The 16,309-nt window shown below is 52.7% G+C and overlaps 2 protein-coding genes across 4 annotated transcripts in view; one reads left to right on the plus strand and one right to left on the minus strand.

The window, feature by feature from the left end:
• The window catches only part of SUMF1 (sulfatase modifying factor 1), a 21,021-nt gene extending 19,955 nt beyond the window's left edge, over positions 1-1,066 (plus strand). The window contains exons 8-9 of the mRNA XM_073645041.1: positions 627-686; positions 801-1,066. Of these exons, the coding sequence (XP_073501142.1) occupies positions 627-686; positions 801-899 (159 nt within the window). The 3' untranslated portion in view covers positions 900-1,066. The remainder of the gene's footprint in view (positions 1-626; positions 687-800) is intronic.
• Positions 839-15,893, minus strand: LOC141157591 (histone-lysine N-methyltransferase SETMAR). 3 transcript variants are annotated; one of them, XM_073645043.1, is made up of 3 exons: positions 15,752-15,893; positions 9,276-9,441; positions 839-2,469 (listed from the first exon to the last, which is right to left on the minus strand). In XM_073645043.1, exons 2-3 carry the CDS (start codon positions 9,357-9,359, stop codon positions 1,699-1,701), a joined length of 855 nt encoding a protein of 284 aa, XP_073501144.1. In that variant the 5' UTR covers positions 9,360-9,441; positions 15,752-15,893; the 3' UTR covers positions 839-1,698. The 3 variants fall into 3 exon arrangements, with proteins under 3 accessions (XP_073501144.1, XP_073501145.1, XP_073501143.1); XM_073645044.1 differs by lacking the exon at positions 15,752-15,893 and adding an exon at positions 10,385-10,446 and having other exon boundaries at positions 9,276-9,438; XM_073645042.1 differs by having other exon boundaries at positions 840-2,469; positions 9,276-9,438.
• Between the last annotated feature and the right edge of the window lie 416 nt (positions 15,894-16,309).

Consider the following 16,309-nt stretch of genomic DNA (forward strand, 5'->3'; position numbering starts at 1 on the left):
TCTAATCTTTCTCCAGAGCGGCACCATCTATTGGAGTCTGAGGATCCAGCTCCTGTCATGTCAGACGCTGAGCCTCCATGCTTTACACTGCATGCGAATCTCCTGTAACTGATTTTTCTTTTGTATCTGATGGAGACTGAAATCTATTTTGCACCGCTGCTTTTACATGCTTTACACGGCAGCGCTGCTCTATTAGGTCACCGCTATGATTAGTGACACCAAATTTGTTTTCTTAGCTGAAATCCACCTTCTATCTGGTCAATATGTCACTGTTGCTTCTCCATGCTTTACACTGCTGCTCATCCCTATTAATCTATAGCTGTGATCAGTGACCCCAGCTTAGAGTGCACCTCCTGTCTTATCAGGGGCACAAATATGTTTCCCTATGCTTTACACTGCAGGTCTGGCCTATGAGGTCACAGCTCTGATCAGTCCTGCTTGTTCCTCTTGCTTTACACTGCAGCTCTGCTCTATTAGAGCTCAGATCTATGTTGATGTCTGTCCTCCCGTTTGGCAGGAGACCGCGCACAGCTCTGTATTATCTTATGTATTCGCTCTTTAAAGGAATTTACTTTTTATTTCTTGCTGTTTCCGGGGGTCCGTAACTCTTTGTGTTTTTTGTACAGAAGGGTCCGAGCTCAGGAAAGGACAAAGTGAAGAAAGGAGGGTCCTACATGTGCCACAAGGTGAGAGGAGGCAGGGATATATGTGTATGGGGGTCAGCAGCCTCCATACTGATGGTCTCCACTATATGATGGGCGCGCCGCCATGTTTTTATCTATTATTTCCTTTCTCCACAGTCTTACTGCTACAGATATCGCTGCGCCGCTCGCAGTCAGAACACCCCCGATAGCGCCTCCTCCAACCTCGGCTTCCGCTGTGCCGCCAGCGGCAGATAACGCAAGGACGGCCGATGCCCGGGGCTCCGCGCGGCGCGATCCGGGGCTCCGCGCGGCGCGATCCGGGGCTCGTCTATGGACCAATGAAAATCCCTCATTTCATCAGATTTTTATTGAATTTTTTAAAATGTTTAATTCAGAACGGTGAATAAACTTTATTTTCTCTATCTGGCTGTATTTGTGGTGGGGGAGGGGGGGTGAGATAAAACGACTTCTGGGGGTGGACACATTCCCGCCTCCGGTGCTATAATAATCCGGGATGAGGAGCCGCAGCTGCGGGATCTGCCCACCGCGGGACGAGACTTTACACACATTGTATACGGGAACAAAGACGCGAGGACGAGGGATTCACTGCGCGGCCGGGGGAGGGGAAGAGGACGAAGCCCCCATTCTCCTCATTGGACTGTCCTGGAATATTATACAACTGCATAAGAAAAATCTCACCAATCTCTCCCAGATTTTAATTGTACAACCAAAAAACAATTGACAGACGACCTTGTATCTTCCATAGAAGTCGCATCTGTTCACAATCCTATCTGTCACCCACAAACCCTCAGATTTTCGTGCAGCGGGCAAAGGTGCCGCGTCACAGGCAGTGCAGCGGGCAAAAGTGCTGCGTCGCAGGCAGTGCAGCGGGCAGAGATGCCGTGTTGCAGGCGGTGCAGCGGGCAAAAGTGCCACATCGCAGGCAGTGCAGCAGGCAGAGATGCCGCGGTGCAGCGGGCAGAGATGCCATGTCACAGGTGGTGCAGCGGGCTGAGATGCCGTGTCGCAGGCGGTGCAGCGGGCACCAGTCCGGTCATGTTGCTTCTTTGTAGAGTGTGGCATCATAGGGCAGATACCCCGAGCAGGGGGCAGTGCCGCACAGACACTTCTTGCGTTGGCTTCTGCTGCTTTCCGTGCCGTGACGGCGCTCGCTTCGCCTCTCTCTGTCCGGGGTAAAATTAAAAGCCATTCCTGAATAATCGTAGCACAATTCCTCCCCGGCCTGTATGTCCCGGGCAGCAAACAAGGCCAGCCTGGGCACCATGGAGTGGGTACGGACCGGCACCATGACCAGGTTAGGCTGGCACGAATGATTTAGAAACCTCCCTACATTGCCCACATAGGTGGGGTCCACGAAGGTCTCCAGGACGCGCCCGCTGTGCAGGTGCTCACGTACAGCAATGATGTAGTTATTGGAGTCGGGGTCCTGTTCCCTTATCCTGCGCCGCACTTCCTCCGGACCCAGGACCTCGCCCGCGTACTCGCAGACAAAGCGCCCGCTGGGCACGTTCTCCTGGGTGCAGAGGCCCCAGCCCTTCCCTGGTACCGGACGCACCCGGAGCCGATACTGCAGTCCTCGTTGCGTTTCTCGGTTGGCGCAGGATTCACCGCAGTGGCACAAGACGTTACACTCCAGGACGGGCTTCTGGGCGCTGTGTAACCGGCGGTGGCGGTAGTTCTCGCCATCAGGCAGGCAGGCGCACTCCCCCGGCGGGCAGCGCGGCCCCCGGCACTCGCAGCCCTGGATGGTGACTTCACTCGGGTCCAACTCCGCACCGGGACCGGCGACCAGCTCTGCGGTGTACTGCGTGAGAAGAGACGTGAGACACTACAAAGCCCAGACTGCCGAGCGGCCGCCATCACTGTCCTGGCTCCAGATTTATAAAACTGTTACAAGACGTGATAGAAGTTATAATAATTATAATTAATGCTGCCCTGACCTAATGTGCATCACAGCTGAGGATCTGTGACAATTGTATCCAATCTAGACAATCCCCTGCACTGCGGACTGATACAATGTAACAAAGGTTTAGCTCTGGGTAGATAGACTTGTAACAAACCCTCAGCTGTGAGGAGTATTGGCTCTGTAGGATACAAATAGGAATACTTCCATTCACTGACCGGCAGCAGAGATGGAGAAAAAAATAACACAATGAATAATTCACAAAACTGCGACTTTATACAAAATTATTGGAATCGGCGAAGTGCTGGACTATCAGATATTCTGGATTATCAGATGAAAATGGGGAAAAAAGTATAAAATTATCTTGTTAGGGTGGAAGAGACGACGGGTCCTGATGTGATCACAACTATACGCGTCATCAGGGCGGGAGATGATTATATCGGTGCGGTCCTGTTATATCGCTCCGGGGGAGGGGAGATGATTATATCGGTGCGGTCCTGTTATATCGCTCCGGGGGGAGGGAGATGATTATATCGGTGCAGTCCTGTTATATCGCTCCAGGGGAGGGGAGATGATTATATCGGTGCGGTCCTGTTATATCGCTCCGGGGGAGGGGAGATGATAATATCGGTGCGGTCCTGTTATATCGCTCCGGGGGAGGGGAGATGATTATATCGGTGCGGTCCTGTTATATCGCTCCGGGGGAGGGGAGATGATTATATCGGTGCGGTCCTGTTATATCGCTCTGGGGGAGGAGAGATGATTTATATTGGTGCGGTCCTGTTATATCGCTCCGGGGGAGGGGAGATGATTATATCGGTGCGGTCCTGTTATATCGCTCTGGGGGAGGAGAGATTATTTATATCGGTGCGGTCCTGTTATATCGCTCCGGGGGAGGGGAGATGGTTTATATCGGTGCGGTCCTGTTATATCGCTCCGGGGGAGGGGAGATGATTATATCGGTGCGGTCCTGTTATATCGCTCTGGGGGAGGGGAGATGATTTATATCGGTGCGGTCCTGTTATATCGCTCTGGGGGAGGAGAGATGATCATATCGGTGCGGTCCTGTTATATCGCTCTGGGGGAGGAGAGATTATTTATATCGGTGCGGTCCTGTTATATCGCTCCGGGGGAGGGGAGATGGTTTATATCGGTGCGGTCCTGTTATATCGCTCCGGGGGAGGGGAGATGATTATATCGGTGCGGTCCTGTTATATCGCTCTGGGGGAGGGGAGATGATTTATATCGGTGCGGTCCTGTTATATCGCTCTGGGGGAGGAGAGATGATCATATCGGTGCGGTCCTGTTATATCGCTCCGGGGGAGGGGAGATGATTATATCGGTGAGGTCCTGTTATATCGCTCCGGGGGAGGGGAGATGATTATATTGCTCCGGGGGAGGGGAGATGATTATATCGGTGCGGTCCTGTTATATCGCTCTGGGGGAGGGGAGATGATTTATATCGGTGCGGTCCTGTTATATCGCTCTGGGGGAGGAGAGATGATCATATCGGTGCGGTCCTGTTATATCGCTCTGGGGGAGGAGAGATTATTTATATCGGTGCGGTCCTGTTATATCGCTCCGGGGGAGGGGAGATGGTTTATATCGGTGCGGTCCTGTTATATCGCTCCGGGGGAGGGGAGATGATTATATTGCTCCGGGGGAGGGGAGATGATTATATCGGTGCGGTCCTGTTATATCGCTCTGGGGGAGGGGAGATGATTTATATCGGTGCGGTCCTGTTATATCGCTCTGGGGGAGGAGAGATGATCATATCGGTGCGGTCCTGTTATATCGCTCTGGGGGAGGAGAGATTATTTATATCGGTGCGGTCCTGTTATATCGCTCCGGGGGAGGGGAGATGGTTTATATCGGTGCGGTCCTGTTATATCGCTCCGGGGGAGGGGAGATGATTATATCGGTGCGGTCCTGTTATATCGCTCTGGGGGAGGGGAGATGATTTATATCGGTGCGGTCCTGTTATATCGCTCTGGGGGAGGAGAGATGATCATATCGGTGCGGTCCTGTTATATCGCTCCGGGGGAGGGGAGATGATTATATCGGTGAGGTCCTGTTATATCGCTCCGGGGGAGGGGAGATGATTATATTGCTCCGGGGGAGGGGAGATGATTATATCGGTGCGGTCCTGTTATATCGCTCCGGGGGAGGGGAGATGATTATATCGGTGCGGTCCTGTTATATCTCTCTGGGGGAGGAGAGATGATTTATATCGGTGCGGTCCTGTTATATCGCTCCGGGGGAGGGAAGATGATTATATCGGTGCGGTCCTGTTATATCGCTCCGGGGGAGGGGAGATGATTATATCGGTGCGGTCCTGTTATATCGCTCCGGGGGAGGGGAGATGATTATATCGGTGCGGTCCTGTTATATCGCTCTGGGGGAGGAGAGATGATTATATCGGTGCGGTCCTGTTATATCGCTCCGGGGGAGGGAGATGATTTATATCGGTGCGGTCCTGTTATATCGCTCCGGGGGAGGGGAGATGATTTATATCGGTGCGGTCCTGTTATATCGCTCCGGGGGAGGGGAGATTATTATATCGGTGCGGTCCTGTTATATCGCTCCGGGGGAGGGGAGATTATTATATCGGTGCGGTCCTGTTATATCGCTCCGGGGGAGGGGAGATGATTATATCGGTGCGGTCCTGTTATATCGCTCCGGGGGAGGGGAGATTATTATATCGGTGCGGTCCTGTTATATCGCTCCGGGGGAGGGAAGATGATTATATCGGTGCGGTCCTGTTATATCGCTCTGGGGGAGGAGAGATGATTTATATCGGTGCGGTCCTGTTATATCGGTGCGGTCCTGTTATATCGCTCTGGGGGAGGAGAGATTATTTATATCGGTGCGGTCCTGTTATATCGCTCCGGGGGGAGGGGAGATGGTTTATATCGGTGCGGTCCTGTTATATCGCTCCGGGGGAGGGGAGATGATTATATCGGTGCGGTCCTGTTATATCGCTCTGGGGGAGGGGAGATGATTTATATCGGTGCGGTCCTGTTATATCGCTCTGGGGGAGGAGAGATGATCATATCGGTGCGGTCCTGTTATATCGCTCCGGGGGAGGGGAGATGATTATATCGGTGAGGTCCTGTTATATCGCTCCGGGGGAGGGGAGATGATTATATCGCTCCGGGGGAGGGGAGATGATTATATCGGTGCGGTCCTGTTATATCGCTCCGGGGGAGGGGAGATGATTATATCGGTGCGGTCCTGTTATATCTCTCTGGGGGAGGAGAGATGATTTATATCGGTGCGGTCCTGTTATATCGCTCCGGGGGAGGGGAGATGATTATATCGGTGCGGTCCTGTTATATCGCTCCGGGGGAGGGGAGATGATTATATCGGTGCGGTCCTGTTATATCGCTCCGGGGGAGGGGAGATGATTATATCGGTGCGGTCCTGTTATATCGCTCTGGGGGAGGAGAGATGATTATATCGGTGCGGTCCTGTTATATCGCTCCGGGGGAGGGAGATGATTTATATCGGTGCGGTCCTGTTATATCGCTCCGGGGGAGGGGAGATGATTATATCGGTGCGGTCCTGTTATATCTCTCTGGGGGAGGAGAGATGATTTATATCGGTGCGGTCCTGTTATATCGCTCCGGGGGAGGGAAGATGATTATATCGGTGCGGTCCTGTTATATCGCTCCGGGGGAGGGGAGATGATTATATCGGTGCGGTCCTGTTATATCGCTCCGGGGGAGGGGAGATGATTATATCGGTGCGGTCCTGTTATATCGCTCCGGGGGAGGGGAGATTATTATATCGGTGCGGTCCTGTTATATCGCTCCGGGGGAGGGGAGATTATTATATCGGTGCGGTCCTGTTATATCGCTCCGGGGGAGGGGAGATTATTATATCGGTGCGGTCCTGTTATATCGCTCCGGGGGAGGGGAGATGATTTATATCGGTGCGGTCCTGTTATATCGCTCCGGGGGAGGGGAGATTATTATATCGGTGCGGTCCTGTTATATCGCTCCGGGGGAGGGGAGATGATTATATCGGTGCGGTCCTGTTATATCGTTCTGGGGGAGGGGAGATGATTTATATCGGTGCGGTCCTGTTATATCGCTCCGGGGGAGGGGAGATTATTATATCGGTGCGGTCCTGTTATATCGCTCCGGGGGAGGGGAGATGATTATATCGGTGCGGTCCTGTTATATCGCTCCGGGGGAGGGGAGATTATTATATCGGTGCGGTCCTGTTATATCGCTCCGGGGGAGGGGAGATTATTATATCGGTGCGGTCCTGTTATATCGCTCCGGGGGAGGGGAGATTATTATATCGGTGCGGTCCTGTTATATCGCTCCGGGGGAGGGGAGATGATTTATATCGGTGCGGTCCTGTTATATCGCTCCGGGGGAGGGGAGATTATTATATCGGTGCGGTCCTGTTATATCGCTCCGGGGGAGGGGAGATGATTATATCGGTGCGGTCCTGTTATATCGCTCCGGGGGAGGGGAGATTATTATATCGGTGCGGTCCTGTTATATCGCTCCGGGGGAGGGGAGATTATTATATCGGTGCGGTCCTGTTATATCGCTCCGGGGGAGGGGAGATTATTATATCGGTGCGGTCCTGTTATATCGCTCCGGGGGAGGGGAGATGATTTATATCGGTGCGGTCCTGTTATATCGCTCCGGGGGAGGGGAGATTATTATATCGGTGCGGTCCTGTTATATCGCTCCGGGGGAGGAGAGATGATTATATCGGTGCGGTCCTGTTATATCGTTCTGGGGGAGGGGAGATGATTTATATCGGTGCGGTCCTGTTATATCGCTCCGGGGGAGGGGAGATTATTATATCGGTGCGGTCCTGTTATATCGCTCCGGGGGAGGGGAGATGATTATATCGGTGCGGTCCTGTTATATCGCTCCGGGGGAGGGGAGATTATTATATCGGTGCGGTCCTGTTATATCGCTCCGGGGCCGGGCTTGCGCGCCTTCTCCATTGCCTGCAGCAGTAGCGGTGGCGCAGTAACGTTTTGGGCCGTGTAGGACAATGGTTTCTTGCACAGATCCATCCACGTTCCCCCCACAGTGCAGCTTCCTTCTGGCCGGGGACCCCCACACCCTCCCATACTTGCAATGGGATTGTCCGCTATTATTATCGGGGAATGATGAAGAGGACGATCCATGTCTTGGAGGAGGAGACAACGTGTAATTACCCCATCAGGCCGTGTAATTAACGCTCCTCCGGGATCCGCAGATGAGTCATCGCCAGTGACGCTGATGGGTCGTATTCACACCTGAGATCAGGACGTAGGGTCCGGTATTCAACAGGAAGATGGAAAAAAGCACTAAAATATCTGGCACTGTTATGGGGGGGGGGGGGTCTATGAATGTCACTGTTATTGGGGGAAGGTCTATGAATGGCATTGTTATTGGGGGCTTTATGGATGGCATTGTTATGGGGGGAGGTCTATGAATGGCAGTGTTATTGGGGGCTTTATGGATGGCATTGTTATGGGGGGAGGTCTATGAATGGCACTGTTATTGGGGATCTGTAGCTGGCACTGTTATTGGGGGGAGGCCTATGAATGGCACTGTTATTGGGGGAGGTCTATGAATGGCACTATTATTGGGGGGGATCTGTAGCTGGCACTGTTATTGGGGGCTCTATGAATGTCACTGTTATTGGGGGGTCTATGAATGGCACTGTTATTGGGGGGATCTGTAGCTGGCACTGTTATTGGGGGGGATCTGTAGCTGGCACTGTTATTGGGGGCTCTATGAATGTCACTGTTATTGGGGGCTCTATGAATGTCACTGTTATTGGGGGGTCTATGAATGGCACTGTTATTGGGGGGGATCTGTTTTTGGTACTGTTATTGGGGGAGGTCTATGGCACTGTTATTGGGGGGGATCTGTAGCTGGCACTGTTATTGGGGGCTCTATGAATGTCACTGTTATTGGGGGGGTCTATGGCTGGTACTATTATTGGGGGGGTGTATGAATGGCACTATTATTAAGGGGTCTATGAATGGCACTGTTATTGGGGGGTCTATGAATGGCACTGTTATTGGGGGGGATCTGTAGCTGGCACTGTTATTGGGGGGAGGCCTATGAATGGCACTGTTATTGGGGGAGGTCTATGGCACTGTTATTGGAGGGGATCTGTAGCTGGCACTGTTATTGGGGGCTCTATGAATGTCACTGTTATTGGGGGGGTCTATGGCTGGTACTGTTATTGGGGGTGTGTATGAATGGCACTATTATTAAGGGGTCTATGAATGGCACTGTTATTGGGGGGGATCTGTAGCTGGCACTGTTATTGGGGGAGGTCTATGGCACTGTTATTGGGGGCTCTATGAATGTCACTGTTATTGGGGGGGTCTATGGCTGGTACTGTTATCGGGGGTGTGTATGAATGGCACTATTATTAAGGGGTCTATGAATGGCACTGTTATTGGGGAGTCTATGAATGGCACTGTTACTGGGGGATCTGTTTTTGGTACCGTTATTGGGGGGGGGGTCTATGGCTGACACTGTTATTGGGGGGGTCTATGAATGGCACTGCAATGGGGGGGCTCTATAGGGCATTATAAAATAGTTGTGACATCACTGTGTACTCAGCTGTGATTGGCTTTCATGTTTAGTTTTTGCACACGTGACCCATTGAGCCCCAGACAGAACCACAGCTCCCAGCATGCTGTGCGGTAGGTGCCTCGCTGCTTCTCTCACCTGGAAGCCCGGCAGCAGCGCCCCCTCCCCGCACACCGGCACTGGCAGCGCCTCCTGCCCCCCGCACACGTCCCGTGGCTCCATCGCTGCTCACATGGCCGGGACCGACCTCCTCCGGGCGGAGACCTGCAGCTTCCGGCTCATTGCTGGTCTCTGGCGCCATCTGCTGGGAGGGAGCAGAATTACAGGGCTGTTATCTGCCGGCTGGAGGAACCACAAGTCCCAGCATCTTGGCAACAACAGCTGACATTGACTTTATTTCTTGTCACATAAATGGTACTGGAAATAAGTAATTCACAGTCTCCAGAAAAACGACAGTCACAAAGAGGTGCAGCACAGAGGATTTCAGGAGGAGTGAACGGAGGTCCCAGAATGAAGATTACACAATAGAAAGAGAAGGGTGACAGCAGAACAGAGGATTTCAGAAGGGAAGGGTGCTAATCCTGTGGAAGGTCAAAACCTAAGAATTAGAGGGGTATTCCCTGGCGATACAGCGGGGGGACACGCGATCACTTGATGATGGGTGCTATGACCTTTGGGACCCCCATTGATCCTGCTGACTGCAGCTCTCTGCACAGTGGGTGGCAGGTTCATCCCCTCATTTTCAGTGGGGTCCGGGTGAACCCGCCACCTCTGCCCCCTCTATAGCGGGGGCAGGTCGTGTCTTATTCCATAGGATATAACCCGGCCACTAAATAGTCGTCATTTCTTCTGAAATGTCTGCAACGTCTTATGGATCATACGAAAACCAGAAGAAACGGCAAAAGACGATCAGGAGCGATTGTTCTGAAAAGCAAAAGGGGTTAAAACCCCACAAATAATGGATGTGGCGTAGGGATAAGCGGAGCCGTGGAACTTCTGCTACCCGACCCAAACTTTATTCCAAACTTTTGAAGCTGAAAATTCTCTCTCTCGTGTTCTGCGTTTAGCACCGGACAGTAACTCTCCGGTACGAACATCCCTAATCCGGTGCAATACTCTGCGGACTCCGGTGCTTTGTGTCACCCTGCAGCCCCATTTAGGGCGATGACTTCCTGCCTTCTCGCCCTTTTTTCCTCTTTCCTGTGGACTTTCTGCTGAGCTGTTACAATTCTTCCTCTGCTCCGCACCTCCGGGGGCCGTAAATTCGAGACCTCGATGCAACGACTGCGCCTTATCCTCCTCCTCCATAATGTGAGATGTTCCTCCTCCTCCCGAGTCCAAAGAACGGAAAACACATGAAAACAGAATAATAAAACAAAAATGCTGATAACCTTTATCCCGCCGGGATCTCCGAAGGCTGAGGCACTCCGCTCTGCAGTAATGGCGGCTCCGCCACCTTCACTGACATCTTCATTACATATTTCCTTGGTTTTGACTCATTATGAAAAATATTTTGCTACATAGAAACCGTCAGTAAGCAGGAAAGCGTGGCAGGTCTACCTAGACACACGAGCATCATAGAGAGTCTGTAAAGCGCTGTGGAATTTATGACGCTGTATAAGCGAGTAAAAGAAATAATAGTCCGATAACTAATTAGCCGATCGGACTCCCCACAGGCGCTATACGTGTCTTATAACAAACGCCAAATATGAGATCCATCAACAGCAGCTTGTATATGGTCGCTTACACTATGCAAAGTAAAAAGAGGAAAGAAGAGAAAGTGTAGAGGATCCGCATCTGGGCAGCACGGTGGCTCAGTGGTTAGCACTGTATGGTGGCTCAGTGGTTAGCATTGCAGCCTTGCAGCGCTGGGGTCCTGGGTTCAAATCCCACCAAGGACAACATCTGCAAGGAGTTTGTATGTTCTCCCCGTGTTTGCGTGGGTTTCCTCCGGGTTCTCCGGTTTCCTCCCACACTCCAAAGACATACTGGTAGGGAATCTAGATTGTGAGCCTCGATGGAGACAGCGACGATAATGTATGTAAAGCGCTGCGGAATATGTTAGCGCTATATAAAAATAAAGATTATTATTATTATTACTTTGTCACATATTTCTAGATCCTCAAAAGACACTTCCATGTGTACAGACGGCTGATCTCAGCTTTATGCTGTAAGGTTTGTGGCCCTTAAAAGTTTGAAGTAACAATAGGATCATAGATTGGACTAGTGACACAGAAATGGGGGATACTTATTTGTCTTTGTGGGGTAGTCATATTTTAAAAGGTTGAGGAAAAACTGATATAAACCCCATGATGCAAGTAAAGAAAGAATATTTAGGAAATTCCCCTGTAATACTGCAGAGTCACCAGAAGATGGCAGCAAAGCTCAACGTGGACTCTGATGTGACTCCTGTGATTGCAGCATTTGTGCTTTACGGCCTCCGTCTCCTTGGTGACTGCACATTTTCCCTCTGATACTTTGTAACTGATTGTTTGGCTTTTAACAATGTCAATATTACACTTTGTTAAAGGGATTTTCTGGTCTTCTGTAAATAAAGCTTAAAGGGGTACTCTGCTCTGAAAAAACGAGGCTATATTATAGGATATGTCATCTTGTTGTGATCCTGAGAATGAAGGACGGCAGAGCTGGTCTTGTCTTCTTGCATAGCAGGGTCACCATTGCTGCCCTCCCCATACACATTGGATTAAAGTCGACCAGTCCCGGACAGCGGGACCCCTACACATGATGTCGGGTCGGGGAAGGATCAGGCTCAGTCTTGCTCATGTTCCCTAGTTGCTGTTGCACGAGTCTGGGGGGGTCACAGGGGTCCGGCAGCAACTTATTCCTCCCAAAAATACATATATGCTCAGCTGAACCGAGCGTGCAGGAGTATTGGGGAGGTAAATGTATAGAAATGCTGCAGTCCAGGGTGTATGACCGAGCCATGCCACACCACTGCTTCGGGGCCCGTGAGCCGGGGGGCCCCACACCAAGCCCTCACTGCAACAGGGCCTCCCCACACCGGGTCCTCACTGCAGCAGGGTCTCCCCGCACCAAGCCCTCACTGCAGCAGGGTCTCCCCACACCGGGCCCTCACTGCAGCAGGCCCTCCCCACACCGGGTCCTCACTGCAGCAGGGTCTCCCCGCACCAAGCCCTCACTGCAGCAGGGTCTCCCCACACCGGGCCCTCACTGCAGCAGGCCCTCCCCACACCGGGTCCTCACTGCAGCAGGCCCTCCCCGCACCACGCCCTCACTACAGCAGGGTCTCCCCGCACCGGGCCCTCACTGCATCAGGGTCTCCCCGCACCAGGCCCTCCCCGCACCGGGCCCCGCCTCCGCCCATTAGCACCCAGCCCCTCGCACAGGATAGGGGTGGAATCGTCTGCTGACGCTCCCTCCTCCATCATCATTGCTCTCACTGACGGCTGGAGGGGGGGGCCCAGTGTGAGCGATGATAATGGAGGAGGGAGTGTCCAGACGTCTCCACCCCCATCATTCTTCCTCGGTGTTTGACGTCTCAGAGCAGGGGGCGCGATTACATCATTATAGGGCGCATGCTGTTCTGAGATGTCCGGCGCTTCACACCACACACTCAGGGGACCGGAGCATCGGCTGGAACCAGGAGAAGTGAGTATTGTATTTATTTTTTTTAAATCAGTGACCGGTGGCCATAATCATAGGCGGATTATAATGAGGGCAATCTGGGCTACCGCCCGGGGCCCCGGGAGGCCTGGGGCTCTGGGGGGTCCATGGCCAGATTGCCCTCATTATAATATGTGCGGCGCCGCGGCACATACCGGCAGTCAGTTCTTCTTCGGCCGGGCCAGTACTGTACCTGTTAACTTCCCTGTGCGCGGCCGTGTCTGCTAGTGTGACGTCACGCAGTGCGCGCCCTGCACTGCTACTTACCACCGGAGAAGAGCTGGATGACGGGAGCCGAGCCGGGGGATGGTGAGTGAGTGTGTGTGTGAGAGTATGTGTGTAGATATCATTGTGTGATGTCTGTTTATATGTATTTTTGTGTTTCAAATGTGTTTATGCGTGTATGTATATGTCTGTATATGTTTGTGCATGACTGCGTGCGGCCTCCCGCTGTCTCTGGGGGGGCGTTGTGCGGCCTCCCGCTGTCTCTGGGGGGCGCTGTGTGGCCTCCCGCTGTATATAGATGGCGCCATGCGGCCCCCTGCTGTGTATAGATGGCACCGTGTGGCCCCCTGCTGTGTATAGATGGCGCCGTGCAGCCCCCTGCTGTGTATAGATGGCGCCGTGCGGCCCCCTGCTGTGTATAGATGGCGCCATGCGGCCCGCTGCTGTGTATAGATGGCGCCGTGCGGACCCCTGCTGTGTATAGATGGCGTCGTGCGGCCCCCTGCTGTGTATAGATGGCGCCGTGCGGCACCCTGCTGTGTATAGATGGCGCCGTGCGGCCCCCTGCTGTGTATAGATGGCGCCATGCGGCCCGCTGCTGTGTATAGATGGCGCCGTGCGGACCCCTGCTGTGTATAGATGGCGTCGTGCGGCCCCCTGCTGTGTATAGATGGTGCCGTGCGGCCTCCTGCTGTGTATAGATGGCACTGTGCGGCCTCCCGCTGTGTATAGATGGCTACGTGCGGTCTCCCGCTGTGTATAGATGGCTACGTGCGGCCCCCTGCTCTGTATAGATGGCTACGTGCGGCCTCCTGCTGTGTATAGCTGGCACCGTGCGGCCTTCCGCTGTGTATAGATGGCTACGTGCGCCCCCCTGCTGTGTATAGATGGCTACGTGCAGCCCCCTGCTGTGTATAGATGTCTACGTGCGGCCTCCCGCTGTGTATAGATGGCTACCTGCGGCCTCCCGCTGTGTATAGATGGCTATGTGGCACCCAGCTTCGCTTGGTACCACAGATCCTAGAAGGGTGCATTAATGGAATCCTCCACAAGAGGCCCCCATAAACATTCACACATCTCCACCTTCCATCTCAGACCAGCAGAGGGAGCCCGTTAGGGATATAAATAGGGAAGGTGGAGCTAGGCAGTGCAGTTCCTCTGGAGAGTTCAGCAAGTACAGATCTGAATACAGAGTCAAGCTCAGTTAGTCTGGAGTGCACAGAGTGAAAAAGCTGTGTGTGCAGAGAAGCACGTGGGTTGCTGTGTAGGCAAGCTAGGCCTCCAGCGCTCCTGAAGCCCAGTCTAGACTCAGGAGCTCAAGTAAGTGAGCCCAAGGTGTGCCGACGCCTGTAAGAGCGGTGAAGAGCGGCAAGCTGCCGTTAGTGTGAGTAGCCTAGTGAGGTCCCGAGCGTGGCCGAAGGCGAGTGGAAAGTGAGTAGCAGTGGGGGCAGAGGAGCTTACCCAGCTCACCCCGAAACAATTACCGGACACCGGGTCCGAGCTTACCGGGATCTCTACGACCCAGTAAGGCATAACCGGAATCCCTGGAGAACTACAGGTCCCAGGTTCACCAGAGAGCTGATACGTAACAGAGCCAGGAGACACATAGGCCCCGTAAACTGGGAGCGTGCACTCCAAGAGAAGGCCCTACCACAACGTCAGCCGGTGCAGGACAGAGATAAAGTTAGGCCTAGCTTCAGGCAGGTCAGGAACTTACTACGTAGAGGCAAGAAACAGGAGGCCCTACACCCGCTCATTGGGAAGGACCCTGATATGCACCCTTCACCCTACAGTGCTCCAGGACGTGCCTGAACCACCACCAGTAAAAGGTACTGAAGTGTCTACCGTGTCCCGCCCCGTTCTTGCTCTGACCCGGCTGGGTCTCGCCTGTCTTGCATCCCCCTCTCCGTACGCTGCCCTGAGGCCTAGCTCCACCTGTGGGGAGCTATACCATCGAGCTGCCTTATCACCGGCCTCAGTGGACTGTCGCAGCGCTGGTGATTCTCACCAGAAACCACAGTTGGCGTCACGAACTTCCATAAAATTAACAAACAATCCCCTTTTAAAAGCTGACCCCAGGGTACGGGCCCGGGAGCCGACCACCGCGACATAATATATAATAATATAATAATAATAATAGTTTATTTTTATAGCGCCAACATATTCCGCAGCACTTTACAAATTTTAGGGGGGAATTATACAGACAATACAGAATAAGCATATCTCATATCGAACGGAGTGAGGGCCCTGCTCGCGAGCTTACAGTCTATGAGGAAGTGGGGGAGACACAAAAGGTAAAAGGTACATATATTGTATAATGCAGCCTTGATATACTGAATAGGATAAATAATAATACATGGACTGGTCGCCAGCCAGTATGTGTGCAGTCCTGACAGAGGCTTTTATGTACATGGTTGGTTTGAACCCGAAGTTGAAGAAGATTTTAATATGGGGGAAAGCTGGGATGGACAGAGTGTGTTTAGGTGATACGCCAGTCTAAAGAAATGTGTTTTTAGGGTTCGCTTGAAACTGTGGGTATTGGGAATTAATCGAACTGTCCTGGGTAGTGCATTCCAGAGAATTGGCACAGCACGCGAGAAATCTTGGAGACGGGAGTGGGAAGTTCGGATTATGGAGGATTTTAGTTTCAAGTCATTTGCAGAACGGAGGGCACGTGTAGGGTGGTAGACTGAGACAAGGGAGGAGATGTAGGGGGGTACTGAAGCATGGAGCGTGTAACATACCTGGCGGCGTCCTTGCATAGTGGTCCATTTCCCACTGTGCAGGAGCGCGCACTTGATCTCCTGTCCAGAATGTCTCTCTGGCTTCCCTCCATGCTGTCTGTTTGTGTCTGTCTCTGCTGCTTAAGGGCGGCGCCCGATCACTTCCTGCTTTTTGTACCTGCTGTGGGTCACACCTCTTGTGCGTCCTCAGCCTATTGCTGTCTGACACTTGGTATATAGCTCAGCTGCTCCCATCTATCCCTGCCTGAGCATAGTGTTTTCCTTCAGTGTGTGCTTGCACTCTGAAGGTGCCAGGTCCCGTCTTTGTTTCCTTGTCTGCCTTTCCTGGAGGCTGTATTTCCAGGCCTGTCTGAACTGAGTCCTTTATGTCTCCTGCTTTGCGGTATTAGTTCCCGTGTCTGAACTAAGTCCTGTATGTCTCCTGCTTTGCGGTATTAGTTCCCGTGTCTGAACTGAGTCCTTTCTGTGTTCTCTTGTCTGTCCTGTCTGAACACGCTCCTTGCCTGTTCGTTCCGCCTTCTAGTGGCCGATTTCCTAGACCCGCTCCTGTGTCTGGTC

This window comes from Phyllobates terribilis, unplaced genomic scaffold, assembly GCF_046119375.1.
Source record: "Phyllobates terribilis strain yellow unplaced genomic scaffold, ASM4611937v1 Scaffold_8__6_contigs__length_399053987, whole genome shotgun sequence".
Classification (NCBI taxonomy): Eukaryota; Metazoa; Chordata; class Amphibia; order Anura; family Dendrobatidae; genus Phyllobates; species Phyllobates terribilis.

What these genes read in the sequence shown, in the direction of transcription:
- LOC141157591 (XM_073645043.1), bottom strand. Translation starts at nt 9,359, where the DNA reads ATGGAGCCACGGGACGTGTGCGGGGGGCAGGAGGCGCTGCCAGTGCCG. An exon ending in CGCTGCTGCCGGGCTTCCAG is followed by an intron (nt 2,470 to 9,275) that starts GTGAGAGAAGCA and finishes CTTCTCACGCAG; the next exon opens with TACACCGCAGAGCTGGTCGC.